This window comes from Dryas octopetala, chromosome 7, assembly GCF_963921425.1.
Source record: "Dryas octopetala chromosome 7, drDryOcto1.1, whole genome shotgun sequence".
Classification (NCBI taxonomy): domain Eukaryota; kingdom Viridiplantae; phylum Streptophyta; class Magnoliopsida; order Rosales; family Rosaceae; genus Dryas; species Dryas octopetala.
In genome coordinates this window covers 19505053-19518162 of record NC_141372.1, presented here as the reverse complement: position 1 = coordinate 19518162, position 13110 = coordinate 19505053, and the positions used below count along the sequence as shown (strand labels likewise).

Below are 13110 nucleotides of genomic sequence, written 5' to 3'. Positions count from 1 at the left end.
GTTATGTGCAATAGTTTTGAAACTTTAGGAAGTATGTATGTAATTTTTTAAACCTCAGGGAATATGTGAAAAGACAATAAACCTTAAGGCGTGTAAGTATAAATAACTCATATAACTAATTTCTAAATATATATATTTATCAACTCAAGCAATGAACAGAAGCTTAAATTTAAGCTAGCTTCTAAAAACTAGTACTATAGTACCACCTCCACAATAAATCGCATCATAGAGATAATGGATTCCATGACCAAATTAGATTATGTGGTAATTGCAGTTTTCTTAAGCTACAAATTTGCAATATCTTGAATTCCATCTCGCTCATTATTGTTTTAAGAGATAATTAGACTTGGTTCTTTTAGAAAATACTTTTTAGATGAAGACCGGAGGTGTTTTAAAATTTATAAGAAAATCATTTTAATTCCTAATAAAATCATTTAATTTATAAGAAATTTTTTTTAATTCCTAATCAAGTCCTTTTAATTTATAAGAAAATCATTTTAATTCATAATAAAGTCTTCTCCCGATTTGAAGGGTATTTCCTCTTCTAGGGTGTAGATTGGGATTTGTCCGCCCAAAATCCCGAAATTAAAACCTAACATGCAACCGTCAAATAAGAAAAATAAAAGGACTTGATTAAAAACTCTAAATCACTACCGGTCTTAGTATAAGAAAAACTCATAAAATGGACTAAACTCTAAGTCTCCCTTGTTTTAATTAGATATTATTTAACGGTCATAAATTAAAAATTTACATGTCCTTAGTATTGTATTGTTTTCTTAGTATACCATTGTCGTTTAACTACAAACTTAATTCAGTCACTAGCACACAATTATTAATTTTACTATTATTATTTTGAAACTGAATTTACATTTGTTAATTTTCATTTTGACACTTTTATAGGAACTAATGAGTAATGACAGTATCAACAACATAACAAGTAGAAACTTTTTTTTTTTTAATTGAAATCTATAATCATTGTCGTTTAACTACAAAATTTAATTCCATCACTGATTTTACTATTATTATTTTGAAACTGAAATGGTATTTGCTAATTTTCATGATGACACTTTTATATGAACTAATGACATTATCAACAGTATAAAACAATTACCGTTTCATAAACGGTGACTGTCGCACAGTTACTGATTAAAAAACGGTGACTGTCACACACTTACCTATTAAAAAATGATGACGGTTGCACAGTTACCAATTAAAAATGATGACCGTCACACATTACCAATTCAAAAACAGTAATTGTCACGTCCACCAATTTGAAGTATATGAAACTCTGGGCACTATTGGTTTTGCATGTTTTATTGTAGTGTTAAATTATTTTTTACTCGGTTTTATGATTTGAAATTTTGAGTCTAAGGTTGCACAGTTACTAAATAAGTCTATGAACTAAGAGCTTTTGGACTTTGATGTTTTAAGTTAATGTGGAATAAAATGTCATTATACAGAAGATGCACAATTTTTAATCTTCTTTGTTATTCTAAAGTGAAGAGAATCAAAATACTTATTTCAACAACGGTCAGGAACTGCAATATAGTATGCCTTTCTTACTCGTGATTTATGCAGGGATTTGTCATACAATAACCTTACTGGAGATCTACCAAGTTCGTTTGGAACCTTGACTAATCTCACGTGATCGAGTTTTTGCTTTTGTTTTATTTTCCCACTTGCTATCTTTTAGTGCTTGGCACATTATTTCTACAATTATATATGTATCCCATCAATTTCACATGTTCGTTGAGTGTATGTACAGGTAGATAGTTGACCTGGATTGAGATTGAATTATGAGTTTATTTAGTTTTTAACTTGAGCTTTAAACACGCGTTAATGTGAGATATATTTTGACCTTTTTGTTTTTTGTTTTTAAATTCAGTAATGCTACACTTACCACATTTTTATACCACAATTTCATACCATCTTATATGGTTTTATACATTAGACATTAAAAATTAAAAAATAAAACCTAAAAAAGAAAAAGAAAATACTCTTCCAGTAAAGTAATGACACATCAGGTGAGATACAAATATGAAAAAAAAAAATGTGAAACAACTAACATTATTGTTTTAAATTTTCAAACGTTAGTGTTGTTAGTAACGTGGGACTGGTGGTAGAGGGTACGTGTAATTTTTAATATTTGTTATATCCTTTTTTGTATGGTGTATAATTTTATTTAATTTATTTTAGTTAATAGTGACTGTTATATTATTTAGAAATAGTCTAGGGTTTAGGAATAGTTCATTAACTAATGTGTAATTTAAAATTTGTTTATTGATTTATTTGTAAATGACATAAAAACATAATTAAGCATAAAGAAAAATTCTGAAATTTTATAGTAATAGGTGATAAGTGCTTGTGGTGATTTAAAGTATATTGACGAAAACACCCTTGGGCCTTGGTTAAAACTTAAAAACTAAAAAGACAATCACATGGGCAACCCGCCGCAGTCAAGGAGCGAACAAAGAAAGCCAGCTGCCACCCACAATTTCTTTCCTTTTTGGCTGCTAACTGGAAATGGCCGCTACATCAAACATATGCATGAACGTGTATAAGCTTTCGCACCAAATTGCATTAAAAGCTTTTTCCTTTTTTTTTTTTTTTTGGTCCATTTTTGTTTCTGATCAAGGTGGGTGAGCTGAAACAAATGTGGCTATATTGGGTAGTAGTTCTTATTTCCACAACCACGAGGTAACAGTAGGCCCTGAGTTAAGAGGGACAAATTGAATGATATTGGGGTTGGGTTGACTGGTTTTAATTTGAAGTTAATTTCAAAGGGTGTAACTTTTGGTTTGATTATTGAATTGGAGCCCACTGTTGTCTGTTTTTCAATTCTTTTATGAGTGTTGATTAATGTCGAGCATCGAGCAGAGGAGTCGGGGGGGGGGGGGGGGGGTTTCGATTCCTAGCGTGAATTTCTTTCTTTATCAAAATCTTGCACTCTTAACAACCTCAACATGGTATCAAGAAAATGGCAAAGAAATATGTACAAAATAAAAACCTTTCCTATTAAATTGCCAAACATATGGAATCCAAGAACCAACGTATAAACGATTTTTTTTATTTTTTTTTTATTTGAGGGAATAATCTAATCTTAACATTTATCCCACTCATTTTCATCCAGAGATAAACCTAAGTGAGGGCTCATGTGGGCTGCAGCCCACCCAATTTTCTTGAAAAAGAAAAAACCCTTAGTATGTATGCTTTAGCCCAAATCTCACATAGCTCACTTATCAGCCTTAGCCCAATGGTCATTATCTTATCTCAACTCTTGTATTCAACCTAACAACTCTCCTCATACATCCTCTAGTGGGCCTAGTCAGATGTTTGACCATACTATTGTTATTTTTTATTTTTTGTTGTAATTGTTGTTGAGTACCCACCGGATATTGAAGTTCACCAACATAAACATAAGTACCCACCGGATATTGAAGTTCACCAACATAAACATAAGCCCATGTTTCTCTTTCTTTAATAGAAAGTGTCACTATAATTTTCAGCTATAAGGGATATGAATCTTTGTTTTTCCTATTTTTTAATTAGTATTTCTTAATTTTCTATAAAAATTTCCAAGGTAGGGATCAAGTGTTTGATCTAATGTCTTTTTTTTTTTCTTGCGATTCCCTATATTTTTTCTTTTATCATTGGGAGAAATAGATAGAAGAATAATTTTTATATAGTGAAATCATATCAATAAATTATAAATGGATTGAAAAATTCATATCATACTTTTTTTTGAAGTTTCCATGCATTTTGTGGATGATAAAGACGGTACTCTTGCCAACATATTCAGAAAATATTTAGTCAAGTAACAAGACAACCTATCTTTGAAATTCAACCCACGCCATTTTAAAATCCTAGGTCCGCCCCTGTCTTCATCACTTAGGCTAACCCTAAGAGCCCGTTTGGTTCACGGAATTGATTTCTTGGGAAATCAATTCATATATATTTTCCAGGAGAAATGAAATGTAAAATTCTCATTTATGTATTTGGTAATGTTGGAAAATGGAGGATGAAATTATCGACCATATTGGCGATATATCGGGCGAATAAGATTTTTTGGGTCTCGTTATTTAATTCACCTGTAAGATATTTCGGTAATATCGATACAGCGAGCTATTGGCAATGATGACGAGCTATCTGTCGGCCATTATGGCGAGTCATAAGCGAGAGTCCTCTCTCCCTATGTCTCTCTTTCGTTTGTTCCTCTCTAGTCTCTAGTAGATTAAATGAGTTAGTGGGCTTCTTGTAGATTAGATCTGAACTGGGGCTGGGTATTGAGCTTTTGATGTTTGTCTATAGGTGGGTGTTAGTTGTTTTACTGTTTTTGGTTTTTTTTGTTTGTTTTGATATTTCTCTCTCGTCGTTTTGTTTTCACTATACTTAGGCTTTTTCTTTAATGAAATGTTGTTGTTTTTTGGCCAAAAAAATGGGTTTGTGGGCTGGGTGTTTATTGTATGGGTTAGTCATTAATGGGTTTTCTCCATGGATCAATCAATAGATGAGATCACCCCTCGCTTTCGAGAGGAAGACATCACCAAGTGATGACCGACCTTTATTGAATGAGTTAGTGAATATCTGTTATTATTTTCTAAAACAATTAAAGAAGAATGGGTGTTATTACAGGTGAAGGGGTTGTTATTCGATGTGTTTACATTCCTAAAGTTTCACTTAAAATACTCATGTTTTAATTTCATAATTATGCATAATAATTCATTATAGTTCAAGTTTTGTTTTCATACCTATAAGCGATGCATATTATACTCATTCATATCATATAGTTTTATCATAAATATAGTAGTTTATGATACATAAGTTAATGATTGATTCAATATTTCTTAAGAGTTTCATTCAAAATTATAATTTACACCGATATTTGTCGATATCGATATATCCGTCAATATATTCGTAAATTTGAGTATCGATATTTAAGGAATTTTCAATATTTTCAACCTTGTGGGAAAGTAATTAAACTAGAAATTACCTTGTTATTTTCATTCCCATATTTGATTTGTACAGGAATATGAAGTAAAATTTGTTCATTTTTTCTTGAGAGCAGTTTTGCTCACCTCCTTTAACTCAGGTGTATGCTCACCTCCCATCTAAAATACTGCCATGTGTTTAAAAAACTAAATATGAGTTAATCTATTGTATTTAATTATTTCTGATGTTATAATGATGAGAGAGAAAAATAATTTGACAACTCTTTTCTACTTTTACCCTTATCTTTTATTACTCAACTTTTTTCCACACCCGTTAATTTTTCTTTTCTCTTTTATTTAATTATTTCTATTAATTTTTGCTTCTTTTGTTTTTTTACTCTTCTCTAGTACGCCTACTCAAAAAATCACATCCATTTTTTTGGGTCTTCTCCTGTATACACCTTTATCTATTTTTTTAATTAATGAAAAAATAAAATATTCCAACAACACATTTGCAATTCGAACAAAAAAACTCATTTGCAAAGTTTAATCTAAAATGTCGGCCAAACAAAAATCTAAAACAACTCATTTGCATATATAGAAAATCCAATAAAAAAGTTACATGAGTTAAAAAAAAAAAAATTATGTCGTTGCAACTATTCTTCTCTCTTCAAATGCTGCAACACCTTGGATTGGCCTAAAAATTTGTTTGATCTGAAAAGGTCATATATGAGACAAGAGAGAAGAATTCTTAGGCCCAAAAAAAATGTGTTGTTAGAATATTTTTTTAATTAATTAAAAAAGTAGATAAAAGGTGTATACAGGAGAAGACCCAAAAAAAAAAAGGATGTGGTTTTTTGGGTACTGGAGGCATACTGGAGAAGAGCAAAAAAAAAAAAAAAAGAAGCAAAAATTATTAAATGGATGTGGTTTTTTGGATACTAGAGGCGTACTGGAGAAGAGCAAAAAAAAAAAAAACAGAAGCAAAAATTATTAGAAATAATTAAATAAAAGAGAAAAGAGAAATTAATAGGTAATAAAAAAGTGGAAAAAAGTTGAGTAATAAAATATAAGGATAAAAGTAGAAAAGAGTTGTCAAATTATTTTTCTCTCTCATCATTATAACATCAGAAGCAATTAAATACAATAGATTAACTCATGATTAATTTTTTAAACACATGACAGCATTTTAGATGGGAGGTGAGCATACACCTGAGTTAAAGGAGGTGGGCAAAACTGCTCTCTTTTTTCTATACCTTCATTCCCATGTTTGGTTTGTAAATTAAGGTATGTAATAAATGAAGGTATTATAATTGATATTTTCAAATATTATAAGGGGTATATTTTTCTTTGAAAAATGTAGTAAATGTTTTCCCAAGAGGAGGGAAAACAAAACCCAACCTGAAAGGAGATATTCATTTTCCCCCTTTTGGGTGCATCAAATTCTCATGGGCCAAGAAACCATTTCTCATCCCTTCACTTACCAAACGTGGGAATGAAATTGATTTTTCATTCCTAAGCCTCCAAAACTTAAACCAAACAGGCCCTAGCCTAGAGAAACGAGATTGGTCACAAAGGAAGAAAACTTGCACCCAACAATGGAACTGCACTGTATGGTCAATAAAATAGACACTTTTGTTCCAAAGACAACTCCTTAACTCATGGGTTGAATCCAAAGGTCTTCTCTCCATTAGATTCTTTTCAATTTTTTATGCTTTCAACACCTTGGGGTTTGAACTTTGAACTTGTTCTTGATTGTTTTGGAGTGCTGCTATTTGCACACCCATTTTCCTCTCACTACACACCCCTTTCCTTCATTTATTAAATTACAATTCTAATCTCTAACCCAAATGACTATAATACACTCATTACACACTCCAAACCACCCATCACCATCTCCAAGTCCAGACCCACCTTAACCCCACCATCGCCGGCGCCGCTCTATCGCCGGCGGTTCAAACCGACGGCTGACCTCCCCCTTCTCTCTGCTTCCCTCTCTCTCATCTTTGCCTTTCTCACTCTTCTCTCCCCTGTCTCTCTCCCTCCCCTCTGTCTCTTCTCTGCCTTTCTCTCACCTCTCTTCTCTCCCCTCTCTCTTTCCTGTTGAGAAAGAGGCCAGCCCCAGCCCCAGCCCGGTCGAGGTCGGAGGTGGGATTGGACTGGTGTGGCTGGGTTGGGTTGAGAAGCCAGAGAGAGAAAGCCAGCATTCTTGTTTTGCTGTGACTGTGAGCCTGTGAGGGTAGGTCCAGATTTTCTTCTGTACTGGGCCTCTTGCTCGCGGTTCAGCCCAACAGAAAAATGGCTCCAACTTGGCCCAAATGTAACATTGAAACGAGTTAAGAGTCAGACCCAGTGCGCAGCCACAGAAGGACATGAAATAGACAGTTGGGTTTGTTAGGTGATTGCGCATTCACAGTCCAGAAAATCCCACATTTCTGGCACGCCGCCCAATGACTTGGACCCAATCACGATTCACCCAACTTCCATGCTTCTCTCTCTCTTTCTCTCTACTCCCATCACTGACTCACTGAACCCTCTACGACACCCTGCCTCGCATTTCTGTTGAAACCCCTCCGTTATGGCCATGTACATCGTATCACGGCGAGTAGCAGGTGGATCGACGCCGTTAACGGCGCTCCGTTACGCTACTTGTTGGCGATCGTATTCGACGTCGTTCAGAGAGGAAAGGGACACCTTTGGACCCATTCTTGTTCCTTCAGACAAGTTCGTCTTTGTCTTCGATCATTTTTATCTGTATCCTTTTTTAATTTAATTTAATTTTGAAACTGATTTATTTATAAAAAAACGTCATTTTCAGGTTGTGGGGGGCGCAAACTCAAAGGTCGTTGCAGAATTTCGATATTGGGGGCGAGCGTGAACGAATGCCCGAACCCATTGTTCGTGCCTTTGGCGTTCTCAAAAAATGTGCTGCCAAGGTTTGTGGGTTGTCTTTCTTTCTTTGATAGACGCATAGTACATGTTCGATGAATTGTCTGGCTCATTTGTGTCGAAACCGCAGGTGAACATGGAGTATGGTCTTGATCCTTCAATTGGGAAAGCAATAATGCAAGCTGCCCAAGAAGTGGCTGAGGGAAAGCTAAACCAACACTTCCCACTTGTTGTATGGCAAACTGGCAGTGGAACCCAAAGTAACATGAATGCCAATGAGGTTAACACTCATCCTTTGAAACTATGGCCATGAGCGTCATCCTTTGAAACTATGGCCATGCTCATGTTCCTTATATACGTTTATGAATGTTGTATTATTGAAATTTCAACTGTGTCCTGCAGGTCATTGCAAACAGAGCGGCTGAGATACTTGGTCATAAGCGTGGTGAAAAGTTTGTGCACCCAAATGACCATGTTAATAGATCACAATCTTCTAATGACACTTTCCCAACTGTAAGCCTTTTGTGTTTTCTTTTCGTGGTACTTATTTTTTGTTTTTTTGTCTTTTAAACGTTGTGTGTGATTTCCAGGTCATGCACATTGCAGCTGCAATGGAAATAAATTCAAGATTAATACCAAAGTTGAAAACGTTGCATACTTCTCTACATTCAAAGGTTTGATTTATCTTACTAACCTTTTAAAACAGATTGATATCTCATGAATCAAAATTGTAGTGCTGTTTTAGTTTTTCATAAAGAGGTCAAACCTTTTTCTTAATTCCATCTGTTCTGAAATGACCAGTCCGACGAATTCAAAGATATTGTTAAAATTGGACGCACTCACACACAAGATGCAACGCCTTTGACTCTTGGACAAGAGTTCAGCGGCTATTCGACACAAGTAAACTTACTTTCCTCTTGCCCAGATGACAAACTTACTATGTTGTTGGGAGGGACTTACCAAAAGCCTTTTGCTTTGGCTGCAGGTGAAGTATGGAATTGACCGAGTCTTGTGTACTCTACCCCACATGTATCAGGTTGGCATCTCATATGACTGTCGGTTGCTGTCTCTCACCTTTTATTTTTCTCTTAAAATGTTCTGATTGATTGGTAATTTCAATTGAACAGCTTGCACAAGGTGGTACCGCTGTTGGGACTGGATTGAACACAAAGAAGGGGTATGAATAGCTTTAAGGTTCACTATTTTTTCCTAGTTGTTTTTATCTCTTTACATTGGTATAGTGATGTGCTTTCAATTGTAAGAATCATGGTTTCAATTCAATTCTTATTTTTTTCCTTTTTCCTGCTCTGATATTTAAAGATTTAATATTTTTTTCCCCATAAATCATTCTGTACACCATTTCTTTCACTATTTCTTATAGTTAAATTGTTATTAGACAGAGAGATGCCCGCTTTGTATTTTATAACCAAAATTTGTAAAAATATAACTTTTGTTGTAACTTTGTAGTGTTTTTTGCATTTGCATTGATGTCAAGTCTTCCATCTTTTAGAATAAGTAATTGCTTCTTCAGTGGTCTAGCATGATCCAGATTTTGCAAAACTGACCGGTCATGCTCTGGCTGTCATCTAGATTTGATGTAAAGATAGCTGCAGCCGTAGCTGAGGAAACAAACTTACCATTTGTCACTGCAGAAAACAAGTTTGAAGCTTTGGTTAGTCACTGCACTAATTGTGATACTTCTTCTTCTTCTTTTTGGTGGAAGGAATACTTGACTGTATGGAGCAGTTTGTACATTTCTTTTGCATTGTGTACAACAAACTAATAGTGCTTGCCCTATGTCATTTGTTTTTTCCAGGCTGCACATGATGCTTTTGTTGAAACTAGTGGAGCCCTAAACACAGTTGCTACTTCTCTGATGAAAATTGCAAATGACATACGGTTATTAGGAAGGTTTGTCTACTAGCTGGATAACACATGCATTTTCCTCATCCCTCCTCCCCGTGCCCTTTTTGTATTTTTGAATTTCACAGTGCTTTTGTTGTACAGTGGTCCGCGTTGTGGCCTTGGTGAACTCATTCTTCCTGAAAACGAGCCTGGCAGCAGCATTATGCCTGTAAAATTCTCTTATCTTGCCTAACATATGTTTGTGAATTATGACTAAATAGCCCAAAACCTGTTACTAGCTTTCTGTATTTTTTCGAATCTCACTGAACCAGTCATTTTGACTGAATTTATTCTGTTTCAGGGAAAGGTTAACCCTACTCAGTGTGAGGCTCTCACAATGGTCTGTGCTCAGGTAATGTGTCTCAAGTTCCGTTTCATGAAGATAATATGAATGATTGGGAAGTCATTAGCAAGCTGTTAGTATGATGATTGGATGTTGTTATCTTGCTTATAGAACTTTTCTTTATCAGCAATTGGTATCTTTTTTTGTCATGCAGGTTATGGGTAACCATGTGGCCATTACAGTAGGTGGATCAAATGGTCACTTTGAACTTAATGTATTCAAGCCAATGATTGCTAGCTGTCTCCTACATGTACGTTCTGCCGTAAGATCGTTATGATTTTTATTTGAAATGTTGTGTGTAAGGCAATTTCAGAACAACTGGTAGCAGCTGGGTAGGCACATTTCTTGCCACTTGATAATGCTTTGTTAAGAAGTCACTCAGTCTAGCAGTTCTGCTTTCTGAAAAAAATGTAATAGTTCAGACATCACCTGTTTGAAGTATGGAGAATTCTGTGCCTATTAGGTGAGAAAATTAAAAAGAACCAAATGTGCATACTGGAATTTGAATGTAGTTTGGTAGTTACAATGTTCTCATAAAGCATTTAAATGATAATTTCAGCTCTGTATGATGAACCTGCTTAAGGAGATGCCCTTTTAATTATACGTACTTGATTTTGTGCTGGGAATCTTATGTCCTTCTACGTCACAAAATGCATGCACTTGTTCATTTAGCTTGTTTTTTTGCCTCCTCTACTGACAGTCTCTGAGATTGCTTGGGGATGCTTCTGCTTCCTTTGAAAAGAACTGTGTGAGGGGAATTCAAGCTAATAGGGAAAGAATTTCAAAGTTACTTCACGAGGTCAGTTCATTCTTGGTGACGAACATAGAACTGTTTAATATGCCATATGTTAGATCCCAGAGCTAATTGATTTTATGCTCTTGCTGTATGGAAATGCATGGATTTGCAGTCACTAATGCTGGTCACATCCTTGAATCCTGTAAGTTTCCTGTTCATGTCTTACATTTTCCTTTTGTACCTTTGATTTGAATCAGACTTATGTTCCTGCTTCTATTTCAGAAAATTGGTTATGACAATGCTGCGGCAGTTGCAAAGAAAGCCCACAAGGAAGGATCCACTTTGAAGGTGCTAATTCTTCCCTTTTCTAAGTGATAATCTGTTATGTTTCAAAGTAGGAAGCATGAAATAAATGCAATACATTAACCCCATTGGAAATAGGATTTGGCATCATAGTTACTTAATCCCTGGCATTTTGGATGGTTGAAACATTGAATCTAACAAAGATGTAACAATCTGCAGGATGCTGCTTTGAAACTTGGAGTGCTAACCAGCGAAGAATTTGATACTCTTGTGGTGCCTGAGAAGATGATTGGCCCATCTGACTGACAGACTGGTTTAGAAGCCGTTGAAAATTGAATTCTTGATTTATGCATCAATTGCCTCTGTTTCATCTTTGCATTTCGTCTCCAGGAGAAATAAGGATTCAATAGTGATGTAATTCATAACATTTACAAACGAACAATATTCTTAAGGTTTTCTCCATGGCTGGCTTTGTTCATTGGGGCAATTTTGTTGGCAAGAACGATTTATTGGGACAATGAGGGGAAAGCCTTCCCAATTTTTGTAACAATACATGGTATTGGGAATTCGCTCAGCAGAATAGAATAAAGGATGAAATTTACTCATGTTACCACCCTTTGATATGGTTCGATATGCATAACCATTTTGTCTTTAATTAGTTTACTTCCATTCTCACTATTCTCACTTAGCCTCGTTATGCTCTGTGTCCTTATATCAATGTGTGTATATATTTGAACTGCATACTTACTTCATTGAAGATTAGACAATTTAAGGCAACAAAAACAAGAAGCATGGAGAAAACAATAGATAGGAGCTGCCACTGAGTTCTTTCATGTGAATGATCATATTAAACAAGAAATAAGCCTTAACTATATACAACGACCTCGTAGGGTGCTTTCCTAATACCTTAGTACTAAAATGGTTTCCACAGTATGTGAAATATATCTGGACAAAACAAATCTATCCACCTATTTCGGTGTCAAAATTAGCATGATATTGGCAACACCGTTCCTGGGTTATATATCTGATACATGTAATGTAACCCTATGAATATGATGAACTAATTCAAGCAACAACTTTGCAAGTGGAGCTTGTTGGGTCCCACATGGCAGGAAGAAGGAAGTTCTTGCCATTAGGATTACGGGCATTGTAACTTGCCTTGGTCTTTTCATCGACCGTCAAATTCCCAGGAAATCCAGGATAAACTCCATCACCAAACACCCCTAGACAAGCTGTGGCAACCTCCAGCAGTGATTGGGCATCCCCTTGATAATACCCTGTTCCAAATGGGTTCGTAGCAGTCCCTGCAAGAAGCGTCACAATGTTTATAATCATGGCATCAATGCCAACACCGTTGGGTGGCACAAGGGCCACCTGCCCCAGAGGACCATCTGCGGGAACAACATAAGGCCATGCACAAACACTAGGGTAGTGCGCCGAGGGGTCTCTCACGTGTCCATACTGTTGGAATATCATCATATAAACGCAGCAGAATTTAAAATTCATATGATTATGCTTCGGATTGAAATATGATGCAATAAAACATGATTTAACCAAGGAGAATTCATACCTTGTTTTCTTGATCGGAAGCCCATTAAGGTATGAATCCACAAGCTCTTCACTAGTTGGTTCTTCTAGTCACACATGTGTATGACCACTAATAAGTCTACACTAGGAGGAGATGGGATGAACTTGTTGGAGAATGAGAGTGCTAGCTCTCTTCTCACAAGTGTGGCCTTTGAGAAATAGAAAGAACGTAGAGTGATCTTTACTGAGAAGGACTTCTCTTGTACTGACTACTTGACTACTTGACTTGTCCCCTTATTTATAGACTTGAGTGGAAAACTATTTTCCACTAAAGGAGGGCCGACCATCCTAGTCTTATGGACCAAGTTTGTTGGTCCATTTGACTAGGTAATTAACCTTTAATTAAATAATTAATTAATTAACTCTTTAATTATTTAATAAGCCCATCATTCTATTTCTTTTCTATTAGTCTTATGCCC

The 13110-nt window shown here is 35.4% G+C and overlaps 2 protein-coding genes across 2 annotated transcripts; one reads left to right on the top strand and one right to left on the bottom strand.

The window, feature by feature from the left end:
- The first annotated feature begins 7322 nt into the window (after positions 1 to 7322).
- On the top strand, positions 7323 to 11709 carry FUM1 (fumarase 1). Its single transcript, XM_086250152.1, has 17 exons — positions 7323 to 7652; positions 7747 to 7864; positions 7948 to 8097; positions 8220 to 8330; positions 8408 to 8491; positions 8619 to 8717; positions 8803 to 8853; positions 8945 to 8994; positions 9408 to 9489; positions 9634 to 9728; positions 9825 to 9891; positions 10024 to 10074; positions 10220 to 10315; positions 10766 to 10864; positions 10974 to 11003; positions 11084 to 11149; positions 11324 to 11709. The coding sequence occupies exons 1-17, from the start codon at positions 7507 to 7509 to the stop codon at positions 11408 to 11410; spliced, it is 1482 nt and encodes a 493-aa protein (XP_086106278.1). The 5' UTR covers positions 7323 to 7506; the 3' UTR covers positions 11411 to 11709.
- A 460-nt stretch (positions 11710 to 12169) lies between these two features.
- Positions 12170 to 12583, bottom strand: LOC147280321 (protein PHOSPHATE-INDUCED 1-like). The gene has a single exon (XM_086252181.1). It carries the CDS (start codon positions 12581 to 12583, stop codon positions 12170 to 12172), a length of 414 nt encoding a protein of 137 aa, XP_086108307.1.
- Between the last annotated feature and the right edge of the window lie 527 nt (positions 12584 to 13110).

Excerpts from the sequence above, each read along its gene's own strand:
- FUM1 (XM_086250152.1), top strand. The coding sequence starts at position 7,507 with ATGGCCATGTACATCGTATCACGGCGAGTAGCAGGTGGATCGACGCCG. Across the intron at positions 8,098-8,219 it reads GTAACATGAATGCCAATGAG|GTCATTGCAAACAGAGCGGC; the intron begins GTTAACACTCAT and ends TGTGTCCTGCAG. Across the intron at positions 10,316-10,765 it reads TTGCTAGCTGTCTCCTACAT|TCTCTGAGATTGCTTGGGGA; the intron begins GTACGTTCTGCC and ends CTCTACTGACAG.
- LOC147280321 (XM_086252181.1), bottom strand. The coding sequence starts at position 12,583 with ATGATGATATTCCAACAGTATGGACACGTGAGAGACCCCTCGGCGCAC.